Source organism: Colius striatus, chromosome 17, assembly GCF_028858725.1.
Source record: "Colius striatus isolate bColStr4 chromosome 17, bColStr4.1.hap1, whole genome shotgun sequence".
Taxonomy (NCBI): domain Eukaryota; kingdom Metazoa; phylum Chordata; class Aves; order Coliiformes; family Coliidae; genus Colius; species Colius striatus.
The window spans coordinates 6,016,986-6,030,680 of NC_084775.1; the positions used below are offsets into that span (position 1 = coordinate 6,016,986).

Genomic DNA, 13,695 nt, shown 5'->3' on the forward strand with positions numbered 1-13,695 from the left:
GAGGCGCGCTCCGCCCCGGCAGCGGGGTAGGCTGCCCCCTGGCGGCAGCAGGAAGGGGCGGGCGCGGCGCCGGGAGCCCGAGATGGTGGGCGCCGGGGCGCGCGGGGCGCCGCTGCTGCCGCCGCCGCCGTTGCTGCTGGTGCTGCCGCTGCTGCTGCTGCGGGGCGCGGCGGCCGGCCTCGCCGACAGCGTCGTCTGGGCCGTCAACGCGGGCGGCGATGCCCATGTGGACGTGAACGGCATCCACTTCCGCAAGGACCCGCTCGAGGGCCGCGTGGGCCGAGGTGAGGGCGGGGGGGACGCCGGTGCGGCGCGGACGGCCCGCCCAGGGGACAGGGGGGCACTCGGTGCGGCTTTCCGCTCGGTCCGCTCGGCTCCGCTCCGTCCGGGGCGGCGAGGCCCGCTTGTGTCGGCGGGGGTCCGGGAGTCGCGCGCTCCCCGGTGCCGTCCCGGCCCCGCCGCGGACGGTCGGTGGGTCTCCCCGCAGCGCTGCGCCGGCCCGCAGGCGCCGTCTCCTCCGCGTCAGCCGCTCTGGGCCCGGGTCGCGGAGAGGGTGTCCCGGAGGCTGTGAGGGCCCGCGGGAAGCGCCGACCCGGCCCCCGCTCGCCACTTGTCGCTCTCCGGGACCGCGGCCGTCCCCGTCCTGCCGCCGCGCCCGGCGGGGGGCTGCGCTCCCGTTCCCCGCGGCGGAGCGGGCCCTGGGCCCCAGGGGCGGCGGGATGAGCCCCGCGGGCCTCGGGCTGCGGGGTTGTGTAATGCCGGAGGGGACGCCGCTGCTCTCGGGCCGGAGTGGAATTTCGGCTGGGAAGCGGCGGGGCTGAGCTGCCAGACCGGCCGCACGCACACGCATGCCTCCTTCCCCCCCCCCCCCCCCCATTTTCCACTGAAAGACCCCAGTTTCCACAGCAAGATCTGCCAGTTCGCAGCCCAGCCCGCAGCGCTTTCGCTGAAGTGCAAACGTGCTTTGCCTGCCCTGCGCAGCCGGCTGGCTGTCGGTGCGCCGCGATGCCCGCAGCCCGGCCCCGGCGGGGAGCAGCGCGGGCTGCTCGCTGCAGACGCGGTGCTGGGGACCGGCAGGAGGAAGGTGCAACGGGCTGGTCGGCTCTGCGCTCCAGTCCTGGCAGGGTGTTCACGAGCAGGGCAGGGACAGAAGCAGAAATAGAGGCAGATGGGCTATGAACAGCTGCTCTAACTACTGAATCAGTAAAATCTTCTGTCTCCCAGTAAGGACAGACTGGAGAGCTAATATTGCACTTGTGCTAGGACTGTCTTTTTCTGCTTGCCCTGAAATTGCTCTGGGTGTGTGAATTGTGTGCGTGTTTCTGATGATTGAGGCACCAAAACTTAATTGATTTACACAGGTATTGAACAGTTAGCTGTGCCGAGCTGCTCCTGCTGTCAGTTACAGGTGAGTGGTGGAGCACAGAGAAGATGAGCTATCTATTGGCTTTTAAATTTAACCTTTGCTGTTTTTATGTAGGATGGTGAGGATTGTCCTATGCTGTACAGCTAGGACTGCCGTTGCTTACTGTGCATGAGGAGAGCCATTTGGGCACAGGGGATAAAGAGAAGGGCATGTTTCAGTACCAATACAATTTGTTAAGAGTTTTTCTCCCTGACACCCCAGTCACACAAGGTGCCCTGATCACTGTAGGTCACCTTCCCTTCACAGACCACTCGTGTGTCTTGAAGGAGAATGTCCTTATGGACTTGAACAATATATTTTAGAGTTGAGATGAAAACAGAACCTTTTTCAAGCACACTGTGACATGTTCTTCCTTTGGGAAAAGCCTGTGGCTTCCCCTCTGCACAGCAGGCTGATACAGTAATCCCTGCTTCAGCCAGCAGTGCCAGGCGCAGCAAAGGAGACTTTACCCCTTTGAGCTCTCAGCTGCTTTTCCCTCAATGGCTTTTTATTGCACCATTGTTCGGTTTACCCTGGGCTCCTCTCTGTGTTGATAGGCATGTAATGGCTACTGCAGGCTGACTGGGAGGAAATGTCCTAGGGTAGTGTTTCTGGGCTGTACTGCCTCTGGGCAAATTAAAAGCGCTTTTTTTTCCCTAAGCCTCGGTTCAGATACAGTGTCCTAAAGGACAAAATGTGCTGATGGCAATTACAAAATAGCCAGGTGCAAAACGTGGTTGCAGCTGAATGTGTGCTGCTCCTCTCTCAGTGAGCTGCCTCTTCATGCACCCAGCTTGCTTCTGCAGCTATGTCAACAGACCTTTGCTATGCAGGTGACAGGTCTTCCTCTCCAGTTACCTTCTTGGCTATTAAAGGTCTTTCTTCCTATGCAGGCTTTCCTCTAATAGGAGCTGACTTCTGTGGAGTCCCTGGTTTACTATCACTGTAATCTATAGCTGGCCAGAAATATCCATGTGGGAGGACAGGTTAAACTTTTCACCCCTGTATTTCTGGTGATTAGAGTCTTCAGCCTTTGCACCCCTGTTTGAATGGTAAAGAGAAGCAGAAGATTGCCTGCATAGCTCAGTGTGAAACGGGAGACTCAGGAGTGGCATTAATTTCCTCTCACTCGTTTGCATTGGCTCTCTCTTTGGCAACGTGCTCTGGGTTAGTAGTTCTTACTTTGTCTTGGCCAACACAGTGTCTGTTCCCATGGAAATGGGGGTGGAAGTGGCAGAACTTAGTCTGGATCAACTTCTCCTGCCTGAAGTGCCAGTGGGCAGATGGTGTCCACAGTCTTCCCTCCTGCCCCCGCTTCTCCAGGGACTTACTTGGTTCTGAGCTCTTGGTGCAAGCATCAGTTTGCATTTGTGCAGTAACCCTGACGTGATGAAATGTCAGGTTGGGTTAACGTCTTGTGAGAGCTGCTCTAGAGATGGTCAAATATGACCGAGAAGGGGAAAAAATCATCATTTGTGATGTTTTCTCAGTTGTCCCATTGGGAATGTTGTTTGGGCCCTTCTCAGAGCACTGTTCAGATGCCTGCACACAGCACCCGTTTCAGCTGGGTGGCTGTGGGAACAGCAGCTGATGGAGCTGCTGCTCTTGAAACACTTGTGTGTCGTTCTTGCTTCCTTCTTCCTGTCTGCAGGCTGATGGGTGTTGCGTGGCTGTGGTGAGAAGAGAGGATTTTGTAAAATATCTGGTGCTTTTCACCCTTCTGCCATCCCTCAGGTTTTCACTTGAGAGGAGTGAGTCTCTAAAACTTGATGCCACTGTGACGTTCCAGTCTGTTGAATGAGTGAGTCGAGTCTGTCCCACACTGTGGACTGGCTTTGTGCTCAGGACTTGGAATTTGAAAATGAACTAAAAATATTGTAGATGTTTTTCCCGTTTGAAGCAGAAATCAATGGCCAGGTCCTTTGGTTCTGTGCCCTGTTTGTGATACACTCTTCTTTCTGAAACAGTGACTGAGTTTCCTGCCCCTCAGACTGCATCAGGTCCAGACCTGCTCTGCTACAGGCCTTGGATTCTGGGGCTTTGGCTACTCTCCTTCTCCTGGTGCTTCCTCCTGGTCAGAGCAAGGAAAGGGCATGGGTGTGACCACCAGAGTTAAGCACTTCAGGAGTACACAAAGTATCTCTTCTGTGTGCCTCAAATTAACCTCTCCTCTCACTGTTTTGTGCTTGGCAGCTTCTGACTATGGGATGAAGCTGCCGATCCTGCGGTCCAACGCGGAGGATCAAATCCTGTACCAGACAGAGCGTTACAATGAGGAAACCTTTGGCTATGAAGTTCCCATCAAAGAGGAGGGTGACTATGTGCTGGTGTTGAAGTTTGCAGAGGTTTATTTTGCACAGTCTCAACAGAAGGTAAGCAACAGCTGCTTGCTGTCTCTTTGATGCGAGTTCCTGGCTAGGACTGTGTGTCTCCAGATTGCCCCTGCTGCTTTGCATGCTGGAAAAAGGAATGAAGATGCTAATAGATAACTTGGTTCCTAGAGCTCTCGTGAGCTCTGAAACTTCAAGCTGTCTTCCACATTTCAGACAAACAATTGGCCTGGAAAACTGCATTACAAAGTATTCAAACAGACCTGTGCAACCAAACATTGCCAGCACCAGAGCTTTGTGATCTGTTTAGACTGAGCTGGCTTTGAGAAGTGTTTCTTTTTCTGAGAACTTGTTCCTGACTTGACAGCACACTTGTGCTGAAGGAAGTGTTGCACAGATTGAATGAGGGAAGTAGTCTGCCTTAAAGAAACTGCTCAGAACAATTCTAAGGAATGTAGTGACTTGATATTGGTTCAAACTAATGCTAAAAGCACAGACTTAAATCCAGCCCTCTTTATTGCTCTTTAGAGAAGAATAATCCTTGTCCACTCTCAAAATCCCTCGTGTACGGGTGTGGAAGCAGAAGCACGATGAACTCAAAGCTCTGTGATAAATTGGGAGAGAAGTGATGTGTGTTTCAGTCTGTCTTTCCTCCATCTCCATTAGCTTCTTTAGAGCCCTGCACCTTAAGCACTGTGCTGCCTTCCTGCCAGAGGAGTATTTCAGGGAACAGAACTGGTGGGGCTGGCTTGTAGAATGGATGCAAAAAGCAGCCTCAGTACTGAAGCAATGAGATGTGTTTGGTTCCTCTTCCTTCATGTGGTTCTGCTGGGATTCCCCAGGTGCTGAATGAAGCTTGAGTCATTACAGCCCTGAGGAGGACTTTCACTCTGAATTCACAGATGTGGTTTGCAGTTCAACATTTTGCCTCCTTCAAACCCTGTGTCCTTCACCAGCTTGTTTCCTCTTTGCAATGCTGCAGGCTGTTTGTTAGCAATGGCTGAGCTCCCTGGGGTGTGGTGTGCCACGGCTGCCCCGGGCTGGAGGAGCAGGTCCTCAGCCAGTAGCTGCAAAGAAAGTTGTGAAAGGAAAGTACGAATAAACCAGAATGAAATTGTGCTAGCCTCAGTTCTGAATCACAGACATAGGGGTTGTTTTAAAAGGAGGCAGATTTCAGGGCATTTGAACACAATGTTAATGCCTCGGTGTCTTTACCTGGCTACTTCTGGGCTCTGAATGCCTTCCAAGGGAGTGGAGTGTGTTGGTGGGACAGTGTATGCTGCAAGGCTTTCTGGTCCTGGCTGCATAACAAGCAGAGCCCTTTCCTGTTCTGTTCCCTTCAACGGTCACATGCCTGAATCTGTTCTGACACTCTGTGTTTCTTTCTCCTGAAGGTATTTGATGTTCGCTTGAATGGCCATGTGGTGGTGAAGGACTTGGACATTTTTGACAGAGTGGGTCACAGCACAGCTCACGATGAGATCATTCCCATGAGTATCAAAAAGGGGAAACTGAGTGTCCAGGGAGAGGTTTCCACATTCACAGGGAAGCTCCACATTGAGTTTGTAAAGGTAATAAGCTTTTCTGGGCAAAGTCCTGATCTTCCTTTTCCCCTTCTTCCTCAGGCATGTGCTGCAGCTGGGTGCTGGAGGAGGAAAGCTGGTGGTAGGTGGGGAGAATATTTCTTGCCTCAGAGCACTGACTTCCTTCTTTTCTTTCTCTAGGGCTACTATGACAATCCCAAAATCTGTGCCCTGTACATCCTGCAAGGAACAGTGGAAGGTAAGCATAGTTTTTGAGCCAGGAGGCTCTTCCCACTTGGAGAGCAGCCTGTTGCTTCTCAGACCATGAGATCATAGCTCTTGCTGACCCACATCTGCCAAAACTGTTTCTCTCTCAGCAAGTTCCCACAGAGTGCAGTTGCAGAGTGAAATAGGTGTGTAGTGTCCTCATGCTACTCCAAAGTGCACAAAGCTGTTTCATTTTTGGAACAAGAAAAATCAATTTGGTTTCATCACTCTCTTTGTAAGTCTCTGCTGGGAGTCTGGAGTTGGTTCCCTTATCGTTCCTGAACAGAGGAGGTTTAGGACCCCTCTGACCAAAGCATCAGTTTGCTTTACTGTTGGTCAGGGAGTGCCAAGTGCTGATGGAGATTTGGTGCATGACCTTGTGTCCAGGTGGCATTTGCTCTATGGGGAACCTGTGATGCAGGCTCCTGACTCAGAGGACTGGATTTGAGTGGGGTTGGACCATGCTGCTCTGATAGGTGTGGCGTTGGGGGGTGCAATGATGTGAGATAGGACCATTTGTGGAAAGAGTTGTTTCCATTCCTGTTTGCACCTGTACCTGCTGGTCCCACAGGCAGATGGTGCTTGTTCTTGACTAAGATCTCCCTGAGCAGCTGTGGTATCTGACTGCTGTAAGTGTGCTTTGTGCTGTACCTTCTCCTGTGAGATACGTAGATATGGTGGAGGGATGTCTCTTTCTTTGCAGACTGGGTCTTTGGATGCTCTTGCATCACAGAGGGAAGAGTGGTGTGAGCCCCTGTGTGGGAGGGTGCCTCTGGTTCCTGGGGTTGCTGCGGCTGTGGTGTTGATGTGGTGCCAGGTGCCCTGTTGCCCATGTTCGTGCTGGACTGGGGAGTGGGGAAGGGAGTGACGTGAGTGATGTCCCAGGTTACATCCTGCTTCCTTACAACCTTTTCTCTCATCTAACAGATGTTCCAAAGCTTCAGCCACACCCAGGTCTGGAGAAAAAAGAGGAAGATGATGATGAAGATGAATACGATGATGGCTCCAGTGTTAAAAAACAGGCAAATAAGAACCGGGTTCAGTCAGGCCCACGCACACCAAACCCCTATGCCTCGGACAACAGCAGCCTCATGTTTCCTATATTGGTGGCCTTTGGTGTCTTCATTCCTACCCTCTTCTGCCTCTGCCGGTTGTGAGAGCAAGCCCCACAGAGCATCAGCCGCGGGGCTGGGAGGGAAGGAGTTGGACCAAACACGGTTGCTTTCAATTTCTCCATATTGTTCATAAATTAAGGAAAAAAAAAAGGGAAAAAAAAAAAAGAGATGATTAATTTGGAATGAATAGCAGGTCCAGGTAAGAGGGAGCTTACCTTTCCCCTGCCAGCAAGCAGCGAGGCCCTCGCCTTCCCCTTCGCACCATGTGCGGGATCCAATCCTTCCTGGGGCATCCAAGAGTAAGCTAAGTCCTGGCTGGCTGTGTATTGGGCTGTTGCAAGCTGATGCTGCTGGTCCTGGGCCGCATCCCACGCTGAGACAAGCCATGTGCTGCAAGATCTCTGCCTTTACTGGCTGGAATAGTGGTTCCTTAAGCAGGGAAGCAGCTCTTAAACCCAGACCTGGATCCACGTTTTGTCCAGGAGCCTGGAAGTGTTGTGGTGCTGTGGGGTGAGTAAGGACTGTGGAGGATGGAGCCTGGCTCAGCATCGCCCCAAATACGTGCAACACGATATATGGTACTCGCCTGCGTACGGAGACGAGACTTCAGCAGCTGCTCAGCCTCTGGACATGTTCCCTCCTCAGACTGCAAGCTGTGCCAGAAGCAGAGGGATTTATCCTGTTTCATTTGCTGCACCAGTTGGGAGAGACTTTCCTAGTTGGGCGCTTGTAATGTTAGATCCATGGCAGAGAGGTTCTGCTCTGGCCTGGGAGAGGCTGACCTTAGAGTCTGAGCAGATGCACTTCATTTCTGTATTGATTATGGCTTTTGTTTCTTTTTAATATCCTTTTCAGAGGTTTCATTTTAAGCCTAGTTCCTTGATTTGCCCTTTCTAGCAAGTGACCTCTCCTTTGGAAGAAGCTGAGAATCAGATGATCTTAGAGAGGAGGTTCTGGACTTGTTCCTTGACCTTCCCAATTGCTGGCTCCCTGCCCTGTGGCTGTGATCAGCCTGTGCCCTCAGACAGAGCCAGCACCCTGACAGATGCTCCCCGTGAGCTCTCGGTCCCTGTTGAGGGGACCAGGCCTGCCTGCAGTGCTGAGAGGAGCAGTGGAGTTGGGTAGCATCTTCAGTTAGCTCAGCCTTTTGCATATCAGGGAGCTCCAGTGAAGGAGCAGACGTCTGGCATTTCGTACTGTAGAGAAAGGTGGTTGGTTGTCCTCCAGAGATCTGGAAGTGAGCAGAACACTGGAGACAAGGTCACCCGCCTCCTGCAGCGATACTTCTGCAAGAGGCTTCTGTTTCCACAGGCAGAGCCTGTGCCTGCCTGGCAGAGGCTGAGCAGAGCAGGAGCCCTCACTGTGCCTGCTGATGCAGAGCTGTAGGCCCCCAGGAGCTGCCTTCTCACAGTCTGGGCTCTGCCATGCTGAGTGCTTCTGGCTGATGTTCTGTGTCGCAGGCAGGGCTGGGTCCTGCTGGGTCAGCTTCAGTGCTGGTGAGCAGTGGGCTCAGAACACTTTACCTCATGCTGTGTCTGTTCTTAGAAGTGCTCTCTCTACCCTGAGCAGTGACACTGAGCAGTGTCCTCTGTGCTGCTGCTTGTCCTCGAGCCTGAGTTTTCCAAGAAGTTGTTCTTGGGTTTGATTTCCTGCAGTAGCTCAACCTTTTTGAGCTGAGAGAGATCAGCAGAGTTCCCTAGTTCGTGGAAAGGAAACTGGAGGAGCAGCATTTCTGCTCTGCCAGACCCAAGCAGCTGAAGCCTTCTCTCCCTCCTAATCCTCAAGCTGTGACAGGAGCTCCCCAGAAGGGGAGCGGGGGGAGGTGTCAAAGCACTGCTCTGCAGCCTTTCTGATTGCATACATCGCTGCTATAGGCCTGACCCTAATTCTATGTCTTTCAGCTAAAAAGCAAGCAGTAGGACCTTAAATTACCTTCTCTCCAATTGCACAAGTGGTGACAGCCGTTTTATGAGAAGCAAGAGAGCCCCTTCCACAGTTGAAGACAGGCTTTAGGGAGAGTAGATGGTGAGAACAAACCTTAGGATGAGAAGGTGCTAAGCTTGAGGTTGTCTGACTTGTCTTCTAGCTGCTGTGAAAATCCTAGTGCTTAAAAAACTTACAAGCTCTGTTTTGTTTGGTGACAGTGCCTGCAGAGATTCTCGATGTTTAGGGGATTGCTCTCACTGGAGCATGGAGACATTTAGATCTTTATCAGTTTTGAGAGGCATGAACTGCACTGATTTGTTAAGCAAAGAAGCTGGGCTTGAAAGCAAGCTGCTCTGTAAGGAGCTGTTCTCCTCTGGGCCTTTTCGGTTGTATTTTATTAGAGCATCCTTGAAGCAAGGAATCCCTCAGCTTCTTGTGGCTCAGGCAGTAATCTCTGCACCTCACCTGTGCATTTAGGTGTGCAAAAGTTAGAGACAAGTCTCCTAAGGTGGCTTATCCCTGCCTGGCCTGGCAACTGGGGCACCCTTTGGTGCCATCAGCCACTCTAAGGCAAAGCTGTGCAGGGTGTGATCTGGTTTGTGCCAGCTGCTCCGTTCACATGAATTTGTCTTATTTGAATAAGAATAGGGTGGAGGAATAGTTCATCCCTTGTTGCTTCAATGTAGTTGTTTTGGCTCTGTTTTTATGGGTCTCTGTCATTCCAAAGGTGATGGCAGGGGAGGTTCCTGACCCTGTTATGGTGCTATGAGCAATTTCTGTGTTGGTCTGTCCCCTACTGACAGGTTTGCCTCAGAAAGAGCCTTCAAACCAAGCATGTGGGAACATGAGAGGATGGCAGGGGATCACCTCTCAGGGAATGGCATCCTGAGGATGGCTTTCCTCACCGACTTTGTCCAGCACCTGCCAGCCAGATGGGTATAATGAGGTACCTGATCCCAACCAGGGAAAGAAAAAGTTTGGGTTGGCTGTAGCTTTCCAGTACGGGCATTTGAGAGAATATCCAAGACATTGTTTAACTGAGACCAGTTAGAGATGAGCCTGTCTGTGCTGCGATGCCTTGCAGGCAGGTGAAACGTGTCCCTGTGCAGCAGTGTGGGGAGCTGGGTCAGAACAGACCCTGCCTTGATTCATGGAGCACTTGTGTAGAGAGGAGCAGATGAGGCAATTTTAATGAAGGAAAGATGACATTGTTGATTATGTTTGCAGCCTGGATCCAGCCTCAATGTGGCAGTTCCAAAGGCTATTTTAATTACCCACTTATCAGCCCTTCCTTTCATACCTTTAGGCCATTTTCCCCTGCTATGTGTGTGACTGAAACAGCTCTGACCTTTCTGAGTATCCCAGGTGGCAGTGAGCAGAAAGCCAAATGAATTCCCTTCTTGTTTTAGTGCCTTTGTCTCAGGCTTTGAGTAAAAGTCTATTTGAAGAAGATTTGGATTTTTTTAAGGAGCTCTGAGTTGTTTTTTCCTTCTCCTCAAGGGACAGGCATTCCCTGTCCTTGTGATCAGATGGGGACTGTCTCACTGTCCCTGGATGCCAGCTCTGGACGTCACAGCTGAAGCAGAGAACAGTGAGTGAGTATCTTTGGTTCCAGCCCTTCAGGTCAATGGAAGAAAAAAAAAAAACCAAAACCTGGCAGAGGATAGAAGAACTGGAAGAGCTCCTTCAGGTCTGGTCTACCCGAGAAATCTCCCGAGGGCAGGATGGAGAACTTCCAGACAGTCTGGTGCCTGCGTGTCTGTGCAGCTCAGAGCTGAGGGAGTTGCTCCTGGGTCTTGGTGGTCATATGGTGCTTAAAGATTCTGGATGCAGAGTGTGTCTTTAGGCATCTTGCCCCCCAAAGTCACTCACTGAGGGCTTGCCCTGCGCTGTTTGGGTCCAAACAGGGAGCTCGTGCTTTGTCCCTTGGCCTCGCTTTAAGTTGAAACGGGATTGTAACAGTCAGGGAAACACCTTGAGATGAGATGTCTGGGCTGAGCAGGACTGGCTGTGATGGAAAACAGCAGAAGAAGGACCAGCAGAGCAGCTTCAGCCCTTGATGCGAGACAGATTCTGAGCAGCTGTGGAGTACCGAGTGTTTCAGGCTGTGTTTAGGGCACAAATGTGGGAGAGATCCATCTGCTTCTTGCACTTGTGTGGCAGGGAGGGAAATATCCTTGCTAGATTCCAAGGGAAATGGGAGCTGGGCCAGCACTGAGCTAATTTACCTACTGGTGCTTCTGCATCTCCACAACAAATGCCAAAGCCTGATACAATTCAATGATGCTTTTTTTAACACCAGCCTGGTCGCACGAGTCTGTCCACGCTGGCTGGTCCCAGGGAGGCTCCCATGAGTGTTCTCACACACAACAGCCGGCAGGATCCAGACGGAAAGGCTCGGAAAGGCGGCGCCAGGCCCAGGCTCGTGTGCTGCAGCCCCGCTCTGCGCTGCCCAGGATCCCCAGGGATGTGTCCCGGGAGAGGGGCAGCAGCCGTGTGGAAACGGTGCTGGGCCGGACGGGAGGGGAAAGCAGGTCCATGTCTTCCGGGGCTCTGGCTTGCTCAGAGCTCATTGCTGTGTATCAAATACTATTTTTGGAGAGTGGGGGGAGGATGGGGGAAGGGGGGCTGTGGCAGTCCTGTCTGTAGTCTGATCAGTGAGATGCTACTGCAGGTGATTGATAGGTTTGCAATCTTTTTTTTTCCCCAAAAAGTGCTTTATTTAAAAAAAAGGAAGAAAATGACCAAAGCAGAACTGCTCCCCTTCCCCTTCCCCTTCCCCTTCCCCTTCCCCTTCCCCTTCCCCTTCCCCTTCCCCTTCCCCTTCCCCTTCCCCTTCCCCTTCCCCTTCCCCTTCCCCTTCCCCTTCCCCTTCCCCTTCCCCTTCCCCTTCCCCTTCCCCTTCCCCTTCCCCTTCCCCTTCCCCTTCCCCTTCCCCTTCCCCTTCCCCTTCCCCTTCCCCTTCCCCTTCCCCCCTGCCTGGAAACAGTGCTGGTGGCTAGAAAATGTGAATTATCTTTTGCAAACATCAAAGATCTCTGCTGTAGAGTTTGTGTGGTGGGGATCTTGAGGTATAGCTTAAACCAGTTTAACTGGGGAGAGTGTGAATGTGGGAAGCACAGGATGTGTGCCCGGGGCTGTGGGGCCATGTGTGCCTGTGCTGCCACGGCTGGGGCTGTGTCCCTGGGCCAGGGCACTGTCCCTGGGCAGTGGCTGCAAACCTGCTGGCAAGTGGGGACTCCAGATTTGGTGGTTTCTGTGGAGGCTTTGTGTGTTCAGGGCTTTCCTGCTTTAAAAGAGCCAGGTGGGCTGAGAGCACAGGCAGGATTTGTGTTTCATGCCAGGACTGTGAGGTGCTGGGCAGGTGACTGGTGCCTGGGTCCCATCATGGTGGCAGCTTCCAGCGCTGGAGGTGGTCCCTGTGCTCCAGGGGGCCGTGTGGGACAGGGCACGAGGCAGAGGCCCACCCTGCTGTGTTAGGGACACGGCACAAGCCACTTGGAGCTGCAGGTCTGTGTTATCTGCAAAGGCTGAAGCAGTGTGGGGAGATCTCTCCATCTGTACTTGTCACCAGTACAAAGGGGTTTGAAGGAGGATTTTTTCTTTCCCTGTCCATTGCTTTGTGTTATAGCAACTTGCAGTGACATGCTTTAGTTTGCTTTGCAGCAGGCTTGGGCCCTGGGTGAAAAGCACAGATCTCTTTCTGATTGCATTGGCTTTGCAGGGACTGGACTGGGGGGAAAGATGGGGGTGGGTTATTTTATTTTTGGTACACGGTAGCAGTTTATTTTTTAATCTCCCCAGGACGTTTGGTTGAGGGAATGCTCTGAAATCTACTGTCTGGCAGTTTCAACCAGCAGTGTGCAAAGGAAAAATAAACAAAGTTATATTGTCACTCGGGTGAGGTGGTCCCTCTGTTCTCAGGGGGCACAGGAGTCGAGTCCCTCTGCTGCTCCAGGCACTGCGGGTGGCAGTTTAACATCCCATCGCTGCTGCAGCACAGAGCCTCTCCCTGCTGCTGCCTGTCTCTGGTACAGCTCCCCCATTCTCTTGCCTCTTGTTTCGGGCGATTAAGTGCCAGCTGAACAGCGCAACATTCTCTTGAAAAGTGCTGTTGTGGACCTTGTTGCTTCCTGCTCAGATCAGGAACACCAGAGATGTTATCTGCCTTCTGGGGTTTTGCAAGTGCCCTGACTTCAGCTTGAAACTGCGTCAGAGGCAGTTAGAAGGGGCTGGAGCTGGAGCAGAGGGAAAGTGGCACCTCCTTCCTCTTGGTGCCTGCTCTGGGGGGCCAAGGGACTGTGGCACCGTGCAGAGCAGCTGCTCTTCTGGGCAGCCTGAGTCCTTGGTCTGCCCTTCTTAGGGCATGGGATGGAGAGCCCAGACCCGCTGCAGCGAGGATTTGGGAGTGCTGGCGTGGGCAGGCTTGTTTGAAATAGCATCTGGTCGGCAGCAGCAGGCGTGTGCTGCTTACAAGCAGCAGCAGACGTCACTAACCACTGCTCTAAATCTGTTTCCAGTCATCTCGAGCGTGTTGGGTGTTGGCTGGAGCCTGAAAAGAGGACGCAGATGTTTCTTGTTCTTGCCTCGGTTCCCTCAAGGGCTGGAGGTGGCTCTTAGCAGCTCGCAGTACCTACCGCAGGCTGGTGGGCAGCCCCTGTTTTGGGAGAAGTGCATCCTCTGCTGGGTGTGATGCTCCCGTGTGCGCTCCGCCGCCGCTCCTGGGGGGCTCCGCGGCCGTGTCCCACGCCTGGCACCGTCCCTCGCCCGTGTGCTCGCGGCAGCCCGAGCCTGGGCCGCGCTGCTCGGGGCACAGGGTCCCGTCCGTGCCCGGGGGTCGCGGCTCCCTGGGAAGGGGACGGCAGCGGCGTGTTGCGCTGCGGGACGGGGGACACGGGGTTCGGTTTGTTCAGCAACGGGAGACGCGGGTGATGGCCGGCTCCCCGGGGCTCGGGGCGGGGGCTCGGGGGGTGGCGGCGTGTGCGGGTTTGTGCCGCTTTTCGCCGGCCGCCGCGGGCTGTCCCGCCGTGCGCAGCGCCGGGACGAGGCGGCGCGCGGGTACCCTTCCGGCGGCGCACGCGGCGGGCCCTGCTTAGCTTGGGCGCCCGCCCGCGGTTGCCGGGCAGCGC

The 13,695-nt window shown here is 53.5% G+C and overlaps 1 protein-coding gene across 2 annotated transcripts; it reads left to right on the plus strand.

Annotated features, from left to right (window-relative positions):
• Nucleotides 1-82: 82 nt before the first annotated feature.
• MLEC (malectin) lies at nucleotides 83-11,425 on the plus strand. 2 transcript variants are annotated; one of them, XM_062010138.1, is made up of 5 exons: nucleotides 83-284; nucleotides 3,599-3,777; nucleotides 5,130-5,306; nucleotides 5,460-5,517; nucleotides 6,453-6,763. In XM_062010138.1, exons 1-5 carry the CDS (start codon nucleotides 83-85, stop codon nucleotides 6,680-6,682), a joined length of 846 nt encoding a protein of 281 aa, XP_061866122.1. In that variant the 3' UTR covers nucleotides 6,683-6,763. The 2 variants fall into 2 exon arrangements, with proteins under 2 accessions (XP_061866122.1, XP_061866123.1); XM_062010139.1 differs by lacking the exons at nucleotides 5,130-5,306; nucleotides 5,460-5,517 and having other exon boundaries at nucleotides 96-284; nucleotides 6,453-11,425.
• The last annotated feature ends 2,270 nt before the right edge of the window (nucleotides 11,426-13,695 follow it).